Genomic DNA, 22,820 nt, shown 5'->3' with positions numbered 1-22,820 from the left:
GGGTTTGTTTTGGTTTCTCTGAATTATTCTTTCTTTCTTCTTCATGTTTGGATATACAAATACTTCTATTTCTATGCTAATGAATCATATTTAAAAAAAGACGTTGATGAAAAAAAACATTTTCCGTTAACCAATCGTGTTTAGGGCATCCTTGGTCTCTTGATTTTCTTTTGGTTATTTTTTTGTGAGTTTCTAAACCTTTTGGAGAGCCAAGGCAAATTTCTATCATTGGAAAATATCTTCAGGCAAATCACTTCTAAATAAACCAGAGTTAATTTAACACTCGTAGATAAGGACCATATATACATTGAGGTAGTGTTAAAAGTTTACAATTTAAGTCTTAAATTTACACCATTAGTGAGTAGTAAACACTGGTAATATTACTGTGTTAAGAATGTTTGTGTTCACACAAAAAACGTGATATTTTACTGATCTAAAATATAAAAAAAATGCAGGCAGCCACTGGGGTAGCACTAAAGAGCCTCATGTTGCTTGACAGCCAAAGGTTGCTGACCCCAGTTCTTTTACTCAAATATGTGGTAATAAAGCTGCGGAATAGATAAAATTGGTTAGTGGTTGTGTGCATGCTAGGTGCATAGTGTTAGTATGTTCCGAGGACTCTGTACTGCTCTTCCAAGTTCATTATCTGTCTATATTAAGTATCTGTTTTGAAGTAGTTCGTAGGTTCGATATTGTGTTGATACCCTTCCATCATCTATTGCAGCCTAGGCATCCCGGAAGGGGAATTACTTCATGTGCGGCCCCTTACCAAGGATTCATTTTCCTCATGCTGAAGTTTTTGAGTATTTCCTTACCCTTATGCATGTTTCAGATCAGGGGATTGTGTTATTGTATTCTGTACAGCCCTTTGAGACTTGTTTTGATTAAGGGCTATACAAATAAACAGGACTTGACTTCTAAAAGACTGATTCTTCTTCTTCAATTGAGTCAGTTTTGTTTAAACCTTCAAATTGTCAAGAATGGCTATAATGTAGCAACGTGTGACGTTATAAATTCGTTTCTATCACATGGTTCACAAGTATTTTTGTCACAGCTGTAGCTGATAAGAAAGTATGGGATATGAATTTAGAAACAAAATTTATTTTAGTAAATTATTTTGTTTTCTAGATTTACAATGTTTTCTAAATTAGATTTTCAGTCAAATAAAGGACCATTCATGAGCTATATAAGTTATAAGTAAAAAAATTAAACTATCAGCTTGTCAGATAATTATGAAAATGACTAATAATTCCATGTTTTCCAACCTTTTTTAAGCCAAGGCACACTTTTATCTTCAATAAATTTAAACACACTCCATCGAAAATATTTTAAAATCCCTGGTCCCAATTGTTTAGCTTAAATTATCATCTGGCCTTTTATGATTACCGTGGCATGACAGGTTATTTATTTTGGTGAATGTTGAAGTAATATTGTATTTCACAAAATTTTTCATCCGTTTTTTCATCTTATTTTTGTATAACAAAAATAATATTCAAAATGAGCTAAAGATAAATGCAAGTGGAACTGAAAAATGTTTCACTACATTCGTTGGTTTAAAAACACTGAAGTGATGGATATGGAACAATATTTAGGTTATTCTGTTGACTGTTCAGATATTCCAAAATGGCATTTAAAATAAAATGGTTGTCGTTAACAATCAGCTAAAAAAGTGGACAATTTCATGCTGTACACTCACGACACCGTGCTGCGCCACATTGGTTGAAAAACCCTGCATTAGAGGGTGTACCTAATGACGCTTAACCAATCCATTCTGTACTTTTAAAAGCTTCACCAGAAGGCATCAGTGAGTTCCTTCACACTTTGTGCATGGAAAGCACAGTCACGTTACCATTTGGACTAGTCCGTGGTGAAATCCAAGCACGGGCAGTCAAATTCCAGACAGCAAGGATTTTTGACCGCTCAGAGGCTTCCTGGTCATGGTGTGGTGACAACTGCTCCCCGCACTGAATGAGAGTTAAGAATCTTCCCCGCAAAGGTCTTACATGGGTCCTAGGCTGCCCACCTGCCCGTCGCCGTGTTCGCTGCCCCACAGGCGGTAAAACTGTGTGAAGTCGACGTATGGCGGCACGCGTCCCGTCTCGTCCGGCTGCGCCGCCTGGCTGGCCTGCTGCCGGAACAAGCTGCCGTCCCCCGAACTGGAGCTGGAGCTCTGTGTTTGCGTGTTGGTGGACTGGAGCGTTGCGGTGGGGCTCTGGCTACAGGCACAGAGCAGGGTTCCATCACAAGCAGGGAAGCGGAGGTAAAAAGGTGGATGGCGATGACGCGTCATAGAAGAGAGGGAGAAGGAAAATTGATGGTGAGACATTTTGATCAGCTTGGCTTGCTACTACTAATGCAGGGGTCTCAAACTCAATTAACTGGGGAGCCTTTGGAGTTTAGTCTGTGTGAGGTTGGGTCAGGGTCTGTACACCTATTCATGCCCAAGTCCAAGCACTTATTAAAGACTTTCAAACGCAATTTCCCAATTTCTTCATTATCATTTTAAAAACTAACAAACTGTGAGTCATGTATTTTGCAGAGCCACAAATATATCAGTGATTTATTTGTCATTTTTAATCTTGCGTGTACATTTACAAAGACATGATTTTTAGATCGCGAATAAACAGTGCCGTAAAAAAGTATTTGCCCCCTTCCAGAATTCCGTCAAGGTTTCAGATCAACAATCCAATCTTAATATCACACACAGACAACTTAAGAAAATACAAAATGCCGTTTTGAATGAAAATTCCATGTATTAGGGGAAAAAAAGAAAATCCAAACCTATCTGGCCCCATGTAAAAAAGTAATTGACCCCTGATTGTAACAGTGAGTTGGACCACCTTTGGCAGCGATAACAGAAATAAAACGTAATTGGTAAGGAGTCTTTCACAACAGAAGGGTGGAATTTTGGCCCACTCTTCTTAGCAATTTTTCCCCTATTTACGATATAGGAGGTTTTTTTTTTAGGATGAACTGCCCATTTAAGGTGATACCACAGCATCTCAATAGGATTTAAATCAAGACTTAGACTTGGCCACTCCATAAATTCCGTGTTCTTTTTTTCCCCATTAAATTCAATAATCATCATTAATGAAATAAATACATTAAAATACACCAAGTACAGAACATTCTAACCAGCTATTTGCATGTTGGCTTTAAATATCTTATACAATAACAATTAAAAAAAATATTTTTCATGAAGGGACAAAGGGGATAAGAGTGGTATCAAAACATCTTTCTCATAAGTCCTTTTTAGCTTTTAATTCATATTAATTTTATACCATTTTCGTCTGCCGGGCCGGAACACCCCTGCTCCAAGACTTTTGAAGCCAGGTTTTACAATTGATACCCTTGTCAAAAATGTTCATAACATTCCGGCCCTTGCTTTGAAGATGGAAAGTTGTAAAATGCTCCATCAGCTGTGCTCTATTCTACCCCTCGCTCTGAAAAAAAAGAGGAAGTGAAAGCTCGCACGTAAAAATAAGCAAAGTGGTGAAAAAACACCGGGAAGCAACAAGAAAGCTGACCCAGAATAAATATAGCAATAAAAAACGTCAAGTGGGGAGGAGGGGGATGTCGATATTCCTTATCTAAAGTGAGCAGCGGGGGAGGGCGCACACACAGGAAGTCAGGAAAAATTGTGTTAGTCTAGTAAAAATAAACAATGGCAAGGATAAAAGCAGGAAAGGACAGAGGTGCCTTGAGTTGAGTTTTATTTGTTCCCTCGCTGCTTACAAGATGATATCTGCCTTAAACTTCGAGTACCCTATTTTCTGCACTTTAAGGCCCACCCGGAAAAAAAATGGATTTTGTGAATTTTTTTAATATATAAGGCGCACCATACTATAAGGCGCATGAAATTTAAGCTACTGTAAGGCGTGGCATATGTGCATTGATTGAGCAAGTTTGTATGTATCACTGCATAATGTTGGATGCAACAGAAATTGAACACAGATCGCAGCGTGGAATGCGCCAAATCCTATCCCCTAAACCACTATGGACCTAAACACTGCGTGGCATGAAGTCTCATTTCATTATCACACTATTTTTAGTCACAGTACCAAATTGGTGATTTTATTATCAGGCCAGGCCGCAAGGATATCGTCAGACATTAAATTGATCCTTGGTACAGCCAACTCGGAAAGTCTTTACATAACACACAATATTCTGAACTGAATGATGACAAAGGCATTGTGGGAACTTATTTGGTCATTCTGAACTGATTGAAAAGAACAGCTTTTTGGGAAGTAAGTAAGATATATATGGCAGCATGTTTTTAAAATGTTTGTCACTTTTAAAACTTAGTTTGAGTTGAGAAAAAGTGAACAACATTCTCTGTACCCGAACATATCTGGTAACGTGACTAAAAATAGTGTAATATAAGACCTAATGCCTTCTCAAGTATCCCTAGTAGTATAGTGGATAGGATCCGACGCTGTCCGTGCTGCAATCTGGGTTTGGTTCCCTTTGCATTCAATGATATGCAATTGTGATAAACAATCAGTGTCCCTAGCGGTAAGGATTTGGTCCTCCTCTGTGCTCTTCATTTTCACCATTGTAATGCAATTGTGGTCAACAATAACAACCCATCAATAATTGCACAAAAATGGTAATGCATCTACAAAATTCTCCACATATAAAATGCCGTCGATTAAAATTTTGGGGCAATTTGGGGTTTTTGGGTGAGTCTGATAGTCCAGAAAATATGGTATATTGTAAATGCAATCGTGCAGAAAAGGGAAAAAGGCAGTGGGGTGAGTTTAAGCTCTTACCTAGGCGTTGGGGTGCCTTCATCTAGGGTGGAGGTTGTGTTGGTCCCGTTTGTCAGCGTGCTTTGCGAGGGCATGACCAACGAGAGGGTAACACTGGTTTTACTGGTGCTCTGGCTGTTGGAGTAAGGGACCGAAACCGGATAGAGACGGCCACCTGGCAGCGAAAGACAAGAAAAATGGAAGGGAGTCAAAAAGAACCCATTTGTCTCGGCACATCATTGAGAAAGTGCAGCACTGCATGAAAGTTAAACCAACAAAATAACCTGTTTTTCTTGGACTCTGCTCTGAGCTCCTCGAACAGCACTTTCACCTGGATTCTTTTAAATCAGCGTTCTGATGTTGACTTGAGATTTTGGGGATGATCACAGAATTAAACTGTAATTTTACCTGACGTTTTGCCATAAAAATGACACCTTCATCAGTATTTACAGCAGGTGTGGGCAAACTATAGCCGGCAGGCTACGGGCGGCCCCTCAGGCTTTTTAAGCTGGCCCAGCAAATATTAAAAATATATGTGCAAAATGGTATAAAAAAGTACTAATAATTAAAAAATGTTTATTTTTTTTACTACTCTTGTCCCTAGAGTCTTCAACATTAAAATAGCTGGCTGCACTTGACTTTACCCATTATCTATTATTATTTGCTCTTTTTGTCAGGTATTTATTTTATCGTTTAAGATATTTGGTATTGAATTTATATTTTTAATACATATTAAATTTCGTGTTAAAAAGGGACATAACTGAGACACAGTTAACGGATAGCTTAACCATCTGGGTCGTGGGGGCACCGCTTCCTGTGGTGTGTCTTGGGCAAGTACAGCCTCGTGGCACCCATTAGTTTGCTTTAATTCTGAGTCATTCAAAACATTTGACCAAATGGTGTCATTATAGATAAAAAGTAGAACAATAAAATGTACATATAGATAAGTGCTTTTTTTATTTGGCGTTGCTGTCCTAAAAAGACCGTATTTCTTGATTTAAGCTGCAACAGATGCCAATTTCAAACCTGCTGCTTATACAGAGATGCAGATGATGAATGCATTTTTCCTATGGGCATCCAGGTGTGCTTGAGTAGAAAAGGTAAGAGCAACAGGAGGTGTCGAAGAAGATGCGAGTCACAAATGTCCAAAAACACCATATCAAAAGTTAAACATATGGAAACATGCTTTGTTCATGAATAAAATGAGCACAAACAGTCCCTCATCATGGAAAATGCAAATGCACAAGACACAAATTTCAAGTTGAACGCAATAGAGCTGGCCGATACAGCTGCTGCATGTAAACTACGCATTGGATAATCAATGGTGAGATGCTGGAAACGGTAGCAGAAAAAAAATGGAGCTATGTCAAAAGTTAAAACAAAAATATTCAGGAGTAACAAGAGTCTGAACTGGAACACATCAAGCTTTCTTTTTCAACTTTCATTCCAAAAGAAATTACTTGCCTCTTCTTTACACTTTACACCAACCATATTGAACTGATGCACTAGATATTAAACAATAAAAACGTCAAAGTTAGTATAGTTAGGAGATAGTATAGACAGACTTTATAAAATGTTTACACACGAACTAGGAAGAGGAGGCGGATTTTTTTTTACTTCCGGGTGGATGCTGGGTGACAATACAAAATCTAACTTACAGCAATGTCCGGATATTTTTCTACATCCCCAAAATTTTTTTGTATCTACTGTTTTACCGAAGTCGAATGGTCGTAAAAAGGGGAGCGTCTGTACTCCATTTTTTGAAATATCTCATGTTTAAACATGAGCACGTGCGGCTTATAGTCAGACTCACCAACGCCAGATCCATTACTTATGAAACAAATGTGTTGGAGCAACAACTCATGGGAAACCACTACATTTGTGACTTTTGTATTTTATTTTAATTATCCTGGAGACCTGGTTAAACCCAAGGATCTCAGATGCTAGCATGCAGCTGGCCGGCCGCTCTCTACATCGCTTCTTGCACTGAATGGAGAATTTTTTTTGTACCATTGTATGCCAATGAGGGCCATTCATTCATTACCAAAAAATGACAAAAATGACATGGGTCTTTTTGAAATAGCAGGGATGAAATGAAAATTTTTTATCCGCCTACATTACCTTCGTTCTTCATGTAATGCCGAGGTTTCGGATTGCAGACTTTATCGATACAAAAAATGAAATCCTTTTTTTCGTCTTGGTCCTTTTATAATCCAATCAAAAAGTTTGCCATGCTCAAGTATAAGCTCACTATCATCCTACCACATTACACCCTTAAACACATTTCTCCAAAACATTCAAACTACCTTGTGTTGGAGTCTGGGCGCCGTCTGCCAGCGGGTAATTCAGAGTGCGGATGAGCAGGGTCATGTCCTCATGACTGGAGCAGAAGGAAGCCCTCTGGCGGCCCGACGTGAACACGTCATGGTGCAACCGTTTGACACGGTCCACCACCGACTGGGCCGCCGCCTCCAGGGTGGTCTGCTGTGCCAGCTCGGCCGCTACCATGGAAATGATTTCCTGATATAGCACAGGACCAAAATCGCTCGTTTGAAGATGTTAAAGTTTCATGTGGTTCCTTTAGAAGATTAAACTACTACAGGACTGTCTCAGAAAATTAGAATATTGTGATAAAGTTCTTTATTTTCTGTAATGCAATTAAAAAAACAAAAATGTCATACATTCTGGATTCATTACACATCAACTGAACTATTTCCAGCCTTTTATTATTTGAATATTGCTGATTTTGGCTTACAGCTGAAAAAAACTCAAAAATCCTATCTCAAAATATTAGAATACTTCCTCAGACCAAGTCAAAAAATAATTTTATAACAGCAAAACTAAATCAAACATTTGAAAATGTCCATTGATGCACTCAGTACTTGGTTGGGAATCCTTTTGCACGGATTACTGCATCAATCCGGCGTGGCATGGAGGCAATCAGCTTGTGGCATTGCTGAGGTGTTATTGATGCCCAGGATGCTTCGATAGCGGCCTTCAGCTCATTTGCATTTGTAGGTCTGGTGTCTTTCATCTTCTTCTTAACTATACCCCAAATTCTCAATGGGGTTCAGGTCAGGGGAATTAGCAGGCCAATCAAGGACAGTGATGCCATGGTCAGTGCACCAGTTACTGGTGGTTTTGGCACTGTGGGCAGGTGCCAGATCATGCTGGAAAATGAAATCCTCATCTCCATAGAGCTTTTCAGCAGATGGAAGCATGTAGTGCTCTAAAATCTCTTGGTACACAGTTGCATTTACTCTGGACTTGATGAAACACAGTGGACCAACACCAGCAGCTGACATGGCTCCCCAAACCATTGCTGACTGTGGGAACTTCACTCTGGATTTCAAGCAACTTGGATTTTGCTCCTCTCCAGCCTTTCTCCAGACTCTGGCGCCTTGACTTCCAAATGAAATCCAAAACTTGCTTTCGTCTGAAAAGAGGACTTTGGACCACTCTGCAACTGTCCAGTGCTTCTTCTCCATAGCCCAAGTCAGACGCTTCTTCCGTTGTCTTGAGTTCAGAAGTGGCTTGACCATGGGAATACGGCTATTGTAGCCCATTTCCCGGACACGTCTGTGAACTGTGGCTTTTGATACCTGGACTCCAGCTTCAGCCCACTGTCTTTGAAGCTCCCCCAAATTCTGGAAGCGGCTCTTCTTCACAATTTTGTTAAGGCTGCGGTCATCTCTCTTGGTTGTGCAGCGTTTCCGGCCACATTTTTCCCTTCCAACAGACTTTTTCTGGATATGCTTTAAAACTGCACTCTGTGAACAGCCTGCTCTTTGAGAAATTTCTTTTTGTGTCTTACCCTCCTGATGGAGGGTATCAATGATGGTCCTCTGGACAGCAGTCGGATCAGCAGTCTTCCCCATACTTGTGATTTAGTTTACTGAACCAAGCTGAGTGTTTTTAAGGCTCAGGAAACCCTCGCAAGGTGTTTCGAGTTAATTAGATGATTCAGGTGATTAGTTGTATACTTTTTCATGATATTCTAATATTTTGAGATAGGATTTTTGAGTTTTCTTAAGCTGTAAGCCAAATTCAGCAATATTAAAATAATAAAAGGCTTGAAATAGTTCAGTTGATGTGTAATGAATCCAGAATGTATGACATTTTTGTTTTTTTAATTGCATTACAGAAAATAAAGAACTTTATCACAATATTCTAATTTTCTGAGACAGTCCTGTAAGTATAAAAGTTTTAAAGCTTTAAAATATATTCCTAAAATCTTACACATGCAAAATGTGAGAAGTTAGAACATGTTTTTTGCATACAATTTCTATATACCTATATTTCATCTGAATATTCTAATAATTTTCCGAGGTAATGCATTTTGAAGACAGCCTGTCTTTTGTTTGGCATCCTGAGCTGTGACGTCATTAGAGGAACACCCTCACCCTAGCAAGCTAGTCGTCATATTGTTTTATATGTTAATTCAGGGGTCGGGAACCTATGGCTCGCGAGCCAGATATGGCTCTTTTGATGATAACATATGGCTCGCAAATCTGGCTCGCAGATTTGGGTTTAAAAAAATTATCGTTTGCTTAAATGCATCCATCGATTTTCTATTGATCATGTCTTGTGCAGAGTTGCAGTTGCACGAGCGATTGTCTATTTTAATTGGATGATAATACCCGATGTTGGCCGTTACTGGGGGGCACAGGTACACGCCCCCTTTTGCGTCCATTGGCACTTGGCCGTTGGTCATTAGCTCAAAGCTAACTCTTCGACGGAGAAGATGGCGAAACGAAAAAAAGATGATGAATATCGTACATTTCAGGACGAACAGCCCGAATAATTTGCCTTTGTGAAGAGGTATGCCTAATTTGCTATGACAAAATTGCATCGATGAAACAGTCGAATGTTAAGCGGCACTTCGACACACGCCATGCCCCCTTTGCACGGTCTGCTTTTGCAGAGCAATGTGCGCTGGTTGTCAAGAGGAAAGGTGCTCAGCCATTTTACGGCTTGCCTCAACGAAATACGGATTTTTCTTGAAACGAAAGGCAACGAGCATCCTGAGGTAGCGAAAACTGAGTGGCTCCTCAAGTTTTATTATCTCGTCGATATTACCGAACATCTAAACCAGCTCAACGTTAAAGTGCAAGGCGTTGGAAATACAGTGTTATTCCTTCAACACGTTGTGTTTGCTTTTGAAAACAAGCTGGAGCTCTTGATCAAGGATTTTGAAACAGGTCGCTTACTACATTTCGAAAAACAGAGTTTACAGAGGCATACACAACAAGTGAGCCCGCTCAAAACATCTCCACCAGCTAGCTGGCTTCACATCCGGTCTCCTCCAGTCGTTCAAAGCGCACTTTGGAGAATTTCGTGAGCACTGTGGTCTTATTAAGTTCACCACCCATCCAAACGAGTGTTCACTGAACACAGCCGACCTGAGTTGCATTCCTGATGTCTCCCTGGTAGATTTTGAAGCAGAAGTGGCTGACCTGAAGGCCTCAGAGATGAGGATGAGCAAGTTCAAATCACTGAATGAAGAATTGGAAAGAATTGCACGACAGAAAGCGGAGTTGGCGAGCAAGCACATGAGGACAGAACTGGACAAACTTAAATCCAAAGACGAGCTGATTCTCAAAGCTTGGAACGCGCTTCCAGTCACATACCACACACTGAGGCGTGTGAGTATTGGTGTATTGACAATGTTTGGATCGACGTATTCATGTGAGCAGTCATTTTCACATCTCAAAAACATCAAGTCCAACCTACGATCACATTTAACGGATGAAGGCGTCAATGCCTGCATGAAGCTTTAACTCACCAAGTACCAACCAGACTACAAAACCATCACCAAATCCATGCAGCACCAGAAGACGCATTAATGGTGAGTATTATAACATCATTATTTAAAATAATAAATTAAGACGCTTGTTATGCTCACATTTAATTGAATTCAGTCTTAAAATATATTATATGGCTCTCACTGAAACACATTTCCAAAAATTGTGCTTTTATGGCTCTCTGAGTCAAAAAGGTTCCCGACCCCTGTGTTAATTAGTCCACGCAATTATGAGTTCTTTGGGCGAGGTTTTGGTAGATTTGAGGAGAATACCTCGGCATTGTCACACAGGTGGATGCAGCAAAGGTATAATAAAGGGTGAGAAGCCACACAAGGGATAACTGGGATAAACAACAACAAAAACACATGGAGAGCCGCCAACTAGGGTGAACAAAACAAGAAAGCCCTCAGCAGCCCCAACACTAACCGAACTAGCCGGACAAAATGATATCAACTGCGACAAACACAGCGAAAAATACAGATGGAAAGACCCAATCCCCTAACCAAAGTGAGGCAAAGGCAGACAAAGTATGCATGCTGTAATTGCGGCAAGTATATTGACCCCTCTCAGCTTTTGGATGTTGAGGCACGCAACTCAGACAAAACAGTCACATTTCACCCGGGCGAAACGGTAAGCAGATATCCAATTTTTCCAAGCAGAAATTAACGGTATGCAATCACTTTCTACTATTCGCCATTACCACTGGGAAACACATCCTTAATTTTTTTGCAAAGCCCATTATAATGCAGTGCAATTACATCACAGCTCTGGAGGAAACAGTCTGGATGGGTCTTTCATGGGTATTCATACCGTATCCATTGCCGCATTTTGGAATTATGATGCTACCAAATGTCAATTGCACTATTTTTCTGCTGTACTTACAACTTAGGCCAGTCTCCAAGTACTGCCTAGTATGTATCATTCTCCTTATTTATCTCGACATTCTTTTTATCTTATTATTCTCTTTTAAGCCTTAATTACATGTTTATCCTTATGCGTTTGTTACTTCCCGTCTCGATGACTGTAATGCACTACTCTCCGGTCTCCCAAAGTCCTAAATCAAGAGCTTTCAGCTGGTACAAAATTCTGCAGCGAGGCTTTTAACTAAGACAAGAAACTTTGATCACATTACCCCAATTTCAGCTAACCTGCATTGGCTCCCAATCAGCTTAAGATGTGATTTTGAGGTTCTGTTGGTAGTATACAAAATCATGCATGGACTTGCTCCCACATATCTTTCAGATTTCATTTCCCCCTATGTTCCGGTACGGAGCCTTCTCTCTGATCTACTCGTGATCCCAAGAGCCAAAAAGAGATCCGCAGGTTTGAGAGCATTCTCCATTCGGGCCCCGGTGCTGTGGAATGCTCTTCCCCCTGAGATTCGATCTGCAACCTCAGTGGAAATGTTTATATCTAAGCTTAAAACACACTTTTATTCTATAGCATATGAATAACCTATATTTTATGTTGACAATATCAGTTTATTATTTGTTATTGCAACATTCATTGCAGCCTGGTCATCCTAGAAGGGGGATTACATCATGTACAGACCTTTCTCATGGTTTCTTTGTTTTCCTCATATTGAGGTTTTTCCTTGCCCTCGTGAAGGTTTTAGATCAGGGATGGTGTAATAATAGTCTGTGTTTTACAATAATCAGTGGTCTGTGCAGCCCTTTAAGACTCAGCGATTAAGGGCTATTCAAATAAACAAGACTTGACTTGAGAGCCGTGTCTAATCTCGTTGTAAACGCGGTTCACCATGTCATCAATAAAGATAAAGACAATTCTAATTCCTTTAAGTCAAAAATCTAAAGCTCTTCAAAGGTTAAAGTTTGAGGGTAATTCCTTACATCAAGAGTTACATCGTCTATGAAGGTAAACTTCCAGAAGTAATGCAACTTCAACTCTTCAAGCAACGTTGCTTTCAAGTTAAAAAAAAAAAAAGAGGTTAAAGTAGGCTTTAATGCCTTAACTCAATAGTTAAAGCAGCTTTAACCAAGAGTTATTAAAGTTGTACAGGCACCTTCCTCGTCACTATTATAGCTACAGCTACCGTTTTGTATTTCAAGGTGTAGCTTCAAAGAAAGTTACAGTGTTTTCTGTCTGGCTATTCTCTGCTCATTACGAGTCCAAATGCATTGAAGAACACCTTTTAATTGATAAATAACACTGAAAAAACTGCTTTAAAGTAAAATAATAGCTTCCCTTCCAAAGTATGGTTCCTTGAGACTTCTTTCACATTTTCAATGACAGACATGTCGGACAAATTTAAGGTTTGCATAGAATTACACATAGACGCCAGGGAACTGCACTGCAGCCACATAAGAAAAAAGGTACCCAAAATGAAATTCCTTCTCCGTGAGTGATCTCATTTGGGGCTGAGGTATTATCCAAATGAAATCCCACCCCATTCTACTTGACTTCGGGGATTGAATGCAACAAACGCAAGGTACAAACATCAGTGTTAGCATGCAAAGCTCCTCAATACCTTGTTGACGTGTTCGGGCCCGTGTGCACACTCCAGAGCGTCGATGAGACCATCGGACATGAGCAGCAAGAAACCCGTAACGCTATCCAATGACTGGCTACCATTTATCTCAGGCTCGGCTATAATGGGCCTCGTCTTGGCTGCACTGAAGGACAGAAAACAGACGAAAACTGCTTTGGAAAACTACGGAGGATAATTGAATAAACAATCATTTTAAATGTGAAATATAAACAGAAATAATTTATAGTAGAGGAAAGATCGGGCCTCAAACAATCCAGCCTACCTGACTCAGACATGCGGGAATTAAAGACCGACCCACAAATTTAACTTGCGATCGTCCGGAGCCTTGTTCGTAAATAGGGCAGCTTCTGTAATCTGAATCTAAATTTATCCATCTAATCTACCGTAAATTCCGGACTATAAGCCGCTACTTTTCCCCAAATTTTCAACCCTGTGGCTTATTCAGAGATGCGGCCAATTTATGTAATTTTTTTAACGGCCGCTCTAGTATGAGAGATAAGATTTAGACCGCTGGATTATATGCGCCGAGGAAGATCACAATTTATGAGCGCTAACATACCCTCATCGTGCAAATTGCACAAAATAATGCTTATGACGCAGTTTCCATGTTAGAGGCATTTGTGTGTGTCCAAATCCGTATGTGTGTGACATACAGTCTCTGAAACTGCTGAATCGATTTTCGTGAAAATTTACAGTTGTAGTTTAGGGCTCTTGGAGTGTGAGGTCTAGGCATCCTCAACAAATACAAACAAAATTGATAAATGTGTCCTGTGTTCATTACATTTTGGGATTGTGGTGTGCTGAAATGTGTGTTACAATTTGCCATTAGACCGAGCCAGTGTGCATATAGCTGTCGCATATTGGTGGTGAGAGCTGGTGAGGCTGGGCGTCGCTATTTTATTTTTGGTAGCCATTCTCCTTGGGCGAAACTTCTTTCACAGGCTAAGTTGGAAGCCGTACTTCAGCAAGCTGTTACCAGGACACGGAGGAATACGAATACCGATCGATACGCATTATTAGTATTAGGAGGAGGCCAATAGCTGATATTTGGAGCAGATATTATTTTGCTGTAAAGGCTTAAACATTGGCGTAAGACATTTTTTAAATGCAAAATGAAACAAATAGGCAGCACGGCGGCGCAGTGGTTGGGAACCTCCTGTGTGGGTTCAAATCGAGCTGCCGGACTTCCTGTGCGGGGTTTGTATGTTCTCCCCGTGCTTGCGTGGGTTTCCTCCGGGCACTCCGGTTTCCTCCCACATTCCAAAGACATGCATTTCAGGTGGATTGGCTGGCCCAAATTGTCCCTAGGTGTATATGCGCGAGCGAATTGTGCCCTGCGACTGGCTGGCAACCAGTTCATGGTGTCCCCTGCCCACTGCCCGATGATTGCTGGGATGGGCTCCAGCACCCCCGCGACCCTACTGAGGATAAGCGGTGCAGCTGATGAGATGAGATGAAACAAATAATATTTGTCATATATCTAAATACAATTTTAATAGCGCTCTAAAACTTTTTACAGTAAATAAATTAGAATTTTAACACAACTAACATGACTAATCTTTCGCTTTCAAATGACTAATAGGTGTAGTATTCTTCTGTAATATCGCAAAACACAATAGGTTTGAAGTGTGTCTTGCTTTCTAAACAGAAGGGGAGTCAAGGTTTACATTGAATTCAAACATTTGTTTACACAGAAAAATCCAATAAAACCAGGGTCTGATTCACAATGGTGCTCTATTTGCAGCAATCATTGAACAACTACGTACAATAAACATGCATTACAATAAGGCTTCATAGCACCCTATAGAAAACCTGTTTGTGTATAACTAGTCATGGATGTGAATATACAAGCATTTAGCTATATTGGGTCGCCTCATATGTTGGTTCGCACGAATATGTCTTAATAAACTCAAATAGACAACAATCGCTTTTTTGTTTTAATCACGGCAAGGAATATTTCTTAATATACACATACAGACTGCGATGGCGACACTCGTTATATCGGAAGCACAAGGCTGAGAGGCATAGGTAAATCCGACTTGGCGTTTACGCTGCACTTGGATGACATTTCAGTCATTTGGTTTCTTAAAGGGGTGGGGGGATCAGTAAATGTGAAAAATATTTTTCATATTCGTGACAGCCCTAACTCTTGTTCCAGTAGACTCCAGACAGTCTAGAGTGGAGGTAGCTTCCTGTCGGTCGCTTATCCAATCAGAAGGCACGGGGTTGTTAGCGTCAGAGACAGGAGGCAAGAGAGTGAGAGAAAGTAGTTGCTTGGTGTTAAACCTAACATTTGGGTCGTTGAATAAACAAATATGCGGATACAGATAACCGTCAAATTCCAAAATATCGGGGCCGACAATTGGCCCGCCCGATAATCGGTCGACCTCTAGATACCGGTGCCGGACACGAGGGGTTGTTCGGCTTGTGAGTTGGTTACACCACGTTCTTTTCGGACAGGCAATCATGTTATTACTATGTTGTTACTGATGGAAATGTAAAATGTTTTTCAGGAATAAGCACTTTCGGGTCAACACACTATCAACCGCAACATCCTCAACCATGGAGAATGCATGGCAACGCCGGGCCATTCTGCTTGTAAACATTATTTATTTTTCTAAAAAGTCAGCGAGAGAAAAACCCAGTTCATCCTAAACCTAATAATTAACATTTTAGATGGACCAGACGAGGCCAATTCAGGTGGAGTCACACTCGGACTTAAGAGCATAGTGCGGCACCTTAGCAGTCAGTAAAATCATGTCACACTGACTGGTGGTGAATGATTACAGAAGAAAAATCTTAGTTAGTACTCTAATAAAACAGCATCAAGATACCACATGTTAAAGTAAATAAATATTTTTAAAAAAGAAACAGTTATTTTCATTGTTTGTTTTTTGGAAACTAAATGACAGTATGCCGTTTTGCAATTTTTAATTCAAATGCGACGTGACGATATAAAATTGTGTGCTTATTCTTAGTGTTTTTGGCAATTTAGGAAAGTTAAATGAGAACATTTTATTTTCTATGTCAATTTGCCTAGGTAGTCAACTTTGATGAAGGTTTGTGCAGCTTTGTCCATTAAGGGATATTGAAAAACTAAAACAAAATTGGCCCTTTGCTTAGAGTTTCCCTTTTTTATCAATAAAAACAAGCTCAGTCATTGCATATTGTCAGGTTAAGTTTTCATTTTAAGAGATAGCACTTGAAAATAATTTTTATGTAGGGATATGCAAAAAACGCAAGGCAACTTTGTTTACAATGTTACGGGTAGTTCAGTCTAGTTATATCAATTTAGGCTAAATTCATTAGCTACATTATCCCACTTATGTTCATTCAATAAAAACACCACATGGTGTAGAATCACAAAAAAGGCTGCTAATAGGTGCTGCTTTTTATGTAACCAACTCTGACTAAAAAAACTCAGTCATGGATTTGCTGTTTGCTGACTTGAAGAAATCCTAGGTTTGCAATGGCTTTCATCTACCTGAGCAGGTCAATATCATTATAGTTGATTTTGACCCGATAGTCTCCGAGCCTTCTTGTACTGCTTTGACCACTGATTTGGCCTGCCTGCCTCAAACGGGCCGAATCCAATCCTACAAAAAGCAGAAGTGGGAGAAAACCGTCATTTGACTGAGGAGTAGAAAATAAGTTGGTTGATGAGCATGCATGATTTTGTAAATGCAGGTGAGAGTTGAGGTATGGAAAGGCAACCTTTGTCTGTACTGATGAAACAGTTGTTAATACATTAAACTCCTTTTTTTGGGGGTAGTAGTAGTAAATGCAATGTAAACCATAGTTTTTTAAATGAAGAGTGTGATATGGTCAATGTGTTACAGTGGTGAGCAATTTAAAGTCAATAACAAGAGTAAAATTTGACTTCACCTAGATCGGCGAGCCTCTGCAGCTCATCGTCGTTATCTGTGGTGTGAGGCCGGCCCAGCTGAAAGAATTGATTCTGGCCATCGCTAGTGGTTTTGCACAGAAGAGCTCGATTGGTCCCTAGAAAATAAGGACAGATTATTGTTAGATTAGGCCTCTCAGATATTAAATTGGAGACTTGAGCTGACCCTGTAAGTTGCTGTGACTGTCCTTGAATGGCGCCTTCCTATCTAAAAGCACACTTGCGCACGTTACCCAGTTTGAACCTGTTTAGACTATCGTGTCACACTTTGGCACGTTGGTTAGTCTAAATCACAACCAGCACTGAAGTAGCAAGATTTCGTTTGCATCATTCTGAAAAAGGCTCCAGAGCTGTGTATTTAATATTTCTAGCATCCAGTAAATAATAGTTAAACAAGAATATGCCGTCTGCTGGTTATTTCTAGTATGAGGAGCATTTAGGATAAAAGAACCGGGCTGATGTTCAGCCCGATCCTAGATTGCATTAAAAGCTTGGGCCTTATTTTTTTCTCTGAGCTCAATTTTATCCAACATATTTCGTTCTGTGTACATTGTTACAAAGAATGACAATACAAAGGAAATTATTATTATTATTATTATATCAAAAATATAATTAAAATTGTTTTTTTTTATCATTAAGAATGTAGCCAGAGTCCGCCCAGTTCTCTCTTAGGCAAACACAGAGGTACCAATGGATGCTTTTATATATTCTCGTTTAGATTTTTTTGGTGCCCTGTTCTCTGGTCTTCCCACAAAGAGTATTGCTAGCTTGCAGCTATTACAAAACTCAGCAACAAGGGTACTTACGGGGACCGAGGGGAGGGATAATATTCTGCATTGGCTTCCCGTGCGTTTCTGGGTGAATTTTGAAGTGCTTTTACTAGTTCTCAAATATCTTAATAGTCTTGGGTCATCCAAACGGTTTCTATTTGCTTTATTATATCAGCCATCGTGGCCCTGGTGCGGCTTGTCGGCGGTACCCAGGGTGAGAACCAAAACCTATGGTGAAGCAGCATTCAGCCATTTTGGTCCCCACCTATGTCTGCTTTGAAATAACTCTGCCATAGGACAACATGTCTGGCCAATGTTTTTTCAACCCAACACAGCCCCCGCTGTCAAAAATTGTGCTTGCCCGTGCAGCATACAAAACAAGCATTCCTTACAGAGCCGTTTCATAAAAAAAAAAAAAAATCCAAAAAATGCCACACCTTTTGACACCAACGTAGGAAAAGCGACTGCACAGAGTTTGTGAATCTCATGATAATTTGGCTTTGCAGACAAGGTGAAAAGATGCCACCTGCTGGTTATGAACGCCAACAACCACTTTGCAAGCAAAGTAAACACGGCAAAATGTGTTTGCGTCCATACCGACGTTGGCAATGTAGAGTTTGTTGTTGAAGATGAGCGCCACGATGGCCGTAGCTCCTCCGGACACTTCTTGCTCCAACTCCTTCAAGCGCTCTTGCACCTTCTGTCAGTCAATGCAAAAAAAAAACCCCAAAACAAAAAACAAACAAACCCCAAGTAAGTATGCACTTGAGGACACAAAAAAGTAAAGTCACAGTCAGGGGGGATTTTAGGTTCAGAAGGGGTTGCTGAGCGTCTTATCACTCTCCCTTTCCACCAACAACCACATACAAACATCTTTCAGTCATTACAAATATTAATTTAGTCATTTAAGCGAGTAATTAATAATGAAATAATAAATACATAATCTATCGCCATGTTCTTAAACACACACTGTTTTATTAACAAGTAATAACATAGCTTACTAACAGCCCATATCTTAAATGAATTAAAAATCTAAAAGATTCAATCTGACTGATAAGATCCGAGTTTTGACTTTTTGATCGTATCATCGAGTCATAGGTTGAGCTCAAAGGGAGGCGCATCAGTTTGGCCAAGATCTAACTAAAATGAATTAAAAATCACAATTATTCAACAGACTGATAAGATCAAGTCTTAACTTTATCAAATCAGTTATACGTTGAGCTCAAAGGGAAGCGCCTAAGTTTGGATTGTTTTTTAGCTTTTAACATATTTTTGCTAACACTAAGAATCAACCACAGTAAAACGTTTAGGGATTTGACGTGAATTTGTACACAAACCTCGCTATGCGGTAGCATGTAGCCGGAAAGGTTGGCTTTCTCTGCCAGGGCGTCATCGATGGTGTGCAGGTAGCTTTTCTCCACGGCCTCAAACGCCTACAGAAATATGAACATTGGCAATCGATAAGGAATGGGTCAGGAATAAGTATCATGTTTGGCTTAAGATGTGCCCCGTATTGCACCGACCTGTGTAAGAGCCCTGCGGATGTCAGTGTCTGTGTGGTCAGTGGAGAGCTGCCCTAACAGAAGTTCAGCCGTAAGACACTGTGAGGCAAAGCGGGCCACCCGACTCCCATCATAGCCGTTGAAAACAGCATAAAGGGAGCAACCATCCTCGCTCCTGGAATGAAAAGCAAAAGATACATTTTGATTGTCATTAACAGTGGCATGTCTTCACACGGGCACATCATGCTCATAGCTCGAATTGCTCACGTAACTAGCTCGTTTTTCTGATAAGGTATTTAAAAAAACAATTGGCGCACTTCAGACCTCCCAAAAGCATCAAAGTAAACCTTGAATAGCAATAAAAACCCATCTACCCGATCACTAAAAACACATTCGAAGAGTCATTCTACATAAATTCTACAGTAAAAACATAAATAAGATGACAATATCTAAATAAATGTGAGTTTATTATGAGCAAAATAATTGAAAAGCACTAGTAAGTTTAAGTGAACAAACCCCCCAAAAACTTTTTTTTCCCCAGTTTCAGTTTATATTCAACACTTTCTTCTGTCATTTTAGCTGGACTCCCGACCCTATCACTTACTTCAGGTCTTTTGAAAAGAAACGTATACAAGGAGATATCTCTCTCCCTCTTAAAATGTTATAATGCGTAAGTCAAGTGCTTTTTTTAAAAGTTGTTACACTCCCAGTTGACACTTTTTCTGGATTTTCATTTTTTTAAAGAAAGCAGCAACTTTCTCACACTTTGCCAGCATATCTCTAATCTTAATTGAGGGACACCAGCTTCTCTAGTTTGTTCTCCTCTTTGCAACGAGAACATAACATCCTTTGAAAATTTTTCAGCGGCTTTGTGATCGGCACTCACTGCTTCCCAACTGTACTTGGCTTGGTCACTCACACAAACACCATTCTCCTGTTTTTCTATTTCTTGCTTTGTTTCTATTGTCATCATCAGCTTACTGTTTCCCTTGCCGCAACTCACAGCTAAGGTCACAAATAGGAGATACTGTAAAATGTGATTAAAGATATGCGAGCAAAACTAACTTGCTGCTGAATACAGGCATTTACAGGTGTACCTAAGGGCGCAAAATCCGGTGCTGATGGTGAAAAGCGCATGAGCAAACTGGAGCGAGCTGATGCAGGTGGTGAGCAGTCACGAGTGGTCTCTTGTGGTAGCTTCTGGGACTGCTCGTGAACTGGATTTGTTTTTGTACAACGAGCAAATTTATTGTTAAAACAAACTCTTATAACGAAGGTCTCCTATTCAAGGTGCTCGTATCAAGTAGTACTGCTGGATTGTCGAATTGCTTGGAAAGGAGCCTCAAATTGCCTTTCTGTGTTTTTTTTTTTTACAGGATCCATGATCAAATCCTGATTCTCTTACCTGAAGCGCAAGTGCGTGTCTTCATTGGGGTGGCTCTGCGTACCTTTGCCGTCGGAGCCATAAACGCAGTTGGGTGCAGTGCCAACGCCGCAGAGTTGGCACAGAGGAAGATCGTCTGTCCAACTCTGATGCTGCAAAACAAGTCAACAAACAAATGGAAACATTTCAAGACCGAGGTGTTGAATACGGATGGACCCAAACATTGACCAACATAGTCTTTGATTATTTCCCCACATTTTTAAAATATTGTATTAATAAGTAGTTTTTATTGGTGCATCATCTGTTAGGGTAGCTTGGACAGTATGTTAGCCGGATAGCTTGCGGGCAACAGCTAGTCCAAGCTAATGAGCTACACATAACATCCAAAAATTATCGCATGATCAATTAGCACCTAAAAACTCTGATTAAAAAAAGTGCATATAGCAATGCATGCAAGGCTTTAATTTTTCAAGTTGCAAACGCTTTGGTTTTAATCATGGACAAATTTCAAAGTTTAAACTCACACTCTGCATCAAATTCCTCCTTTGCGCCGCCATGTTGAATACGGGACTGTTGCGTTCAGGATAGCTCGCTGATTCCCGAATGCGAAGTAACCATCCGTGTTTTTCTTTCTTATTTTATTTAGTGTTGTGCTTTATGTTTCTTTATATCAACTGTTTCGAGCAATTAAGAAGTGTTCTTTGATCTCAATTGCTCTGGCATGGATGCATAGTTTACTATCACTAATAAGGGAGAATTTCTGTTACAAGTCAAGTAACCATTCACACACCTTTGAATAAAAACAATATATTGAATTGTTGAATTGATAAATTAGTTTTCTGCTAAATGTCATGCACTAATTTTCAATGCAATAATATATTTAAAAAAAATTCAAGTCACACTCAAGCCAGTCTTACATTTCCCTTTTCAATCTTTATTTCGTGTTTATCCAGGAATGCCATGTCTAAACTCGCTGCAAACAAGGTCATCTACGTTGTTATCAATAACAATTACGAATATAATTCAAATCACAGAAATGTCGTGTTTTTGGTGGCATATCATGCTGTCATTTGATTCCCCCAAAACAAAAATGTCAACATTTCCGGGCTTAAAATGGGCGTTTTTATCAGCGACGCCATCGCGAGGCTAAAGTAAAACGTGCAGTAGCAATACATGTACATACATATTTTTTTTCAAACGTGTTTATTTATGTAGTTTAACATGTTGTATTGTACATGTGTTTCGTTATATCATATATATTGTTGATCAACATTTGGTTGCGAGATACTGTGTTGCTCGACATGAATGAGGTTTATTATAAAAAAAAGTTTAAAAATGAAGTAGCTTGGACGTTCACTGTAGAAGGAAAAATACATGCAAATATAATTAAGTAGAATAATACATTTTCTTATTCAAATTATCAATTCATTTTTTGCATTAAATTATTGTTGGTAATATACTGATTAAAGGAATAATCACAAACCTGTCTTTTTTCATATTCTCCTTTTATACTCCCTTTTTTTCTTAACTTCTTTATACAACAATAATGATTCGTAACATAATGCATTAAAGCAAGTGAACCGTTTGAGAGCCGTCTCTCTTTAATGAGATGAGCCGAAAAAGCCGGTTCTCTAAAAAGAGACTGACTTCCTTTCACTGCACAACTACCACATAAAATCCGAGGCAGCAGATGCATGCGCACAGTAGCATCAAACCACTCGCTTTGTTTGCAACGGGAAAAAAAAAACGGTACCGAGATAGAGGCTACCAGGGCGAACTTGTTTGACTTGATTAATTTGCAGTTTCGTCATAGTCAGTGTATACCGGATGGTACCCATAATTGATAAATTTGCGTTTTCCGTACAGATTTTCTTGTACGTCGTACACGTCTTAAAATGCATAATAAACGTACTTTGTGCGGCAAAAACATACAGGTTGACAGGTATGGCAATACTTGCTGATGTACATGCAGAAATGCATTTTTTTTAAACATTAAATAAAAGTAAAAATATGCACAAGTGCTGTACCACCATAAAACCCCCATTCCATCCATTACCTGTTCCGCTTATCCTCAGTCAGGTAGCGGGGGTGCTAGAGCCCATCTTAGCTATCTTCAGGGTGTCCCCTGGTTACTAACCGAACTGGTTGCTCGCCAGTCGCAGGGCACACAGAGACAGACAGAGACAGACAGAGACA

At 39.8% G+C, this 22,820-nt stretch overlaps 1 protein-coding gene across 1 annotated transcript; it reads right to left on the bottom strand.

Annotated features, from left to right (window-relative positions):
- Positions 1-306: 306 nt before the first annotated feature.
- On the bottom strand, positions 307-21,312 carry tab1 (TGF-beta activated kinase 1/MAP3K7 binding protein 1). Its single transcript, XM_088342207.1, has 11 exons — positions 21,149-21,312; positions 20,646-20,776; positions 19,262-19,415; positions 19,076-19,171; positions 18,336-18,438; positions 16,950-17,066; positions 16,549-16,660; positions 13,044-13,188; positions 7,058-7,271; positions 4,773-4,926; positions 307-2,216 (listed from the first exon to the last, which is right to left on the bottom strand). Exons 1-11 carry the CDS (start codon positions 21,179-21,181, stop codon positions 2,000-2,002), a joined length of 1,476 nt encoding a protein of 491 aa, XP_088198333.1. The 5' UTR covers positions 21,182-21,312; the 3' UTR covers positions 307-1,999.
- Between the last annotated feature and the right edge of the window lie 1,508 nt (positions 21,313-22,820).

The sequence above is a fragment of the Urocampus carinirostris genome, chromosome 8 (assembly GCF_059441175.1).
Source record: "Urocampus carinirostris isolate Australia breed hairy pipefish chromosome 8, RoL_Ucar_1.0, whole genome shotgun sequence".
Lineage (NCBI taxonomy): Eukaryota > Metazoa > Chordata > Actinopteri > Syngnathiformes > Syngnathidae > Urocampus > Urocampus carinirostris.
This window is presented reverse-complemented; position numbering and strand designations above follow the sequence as displayed.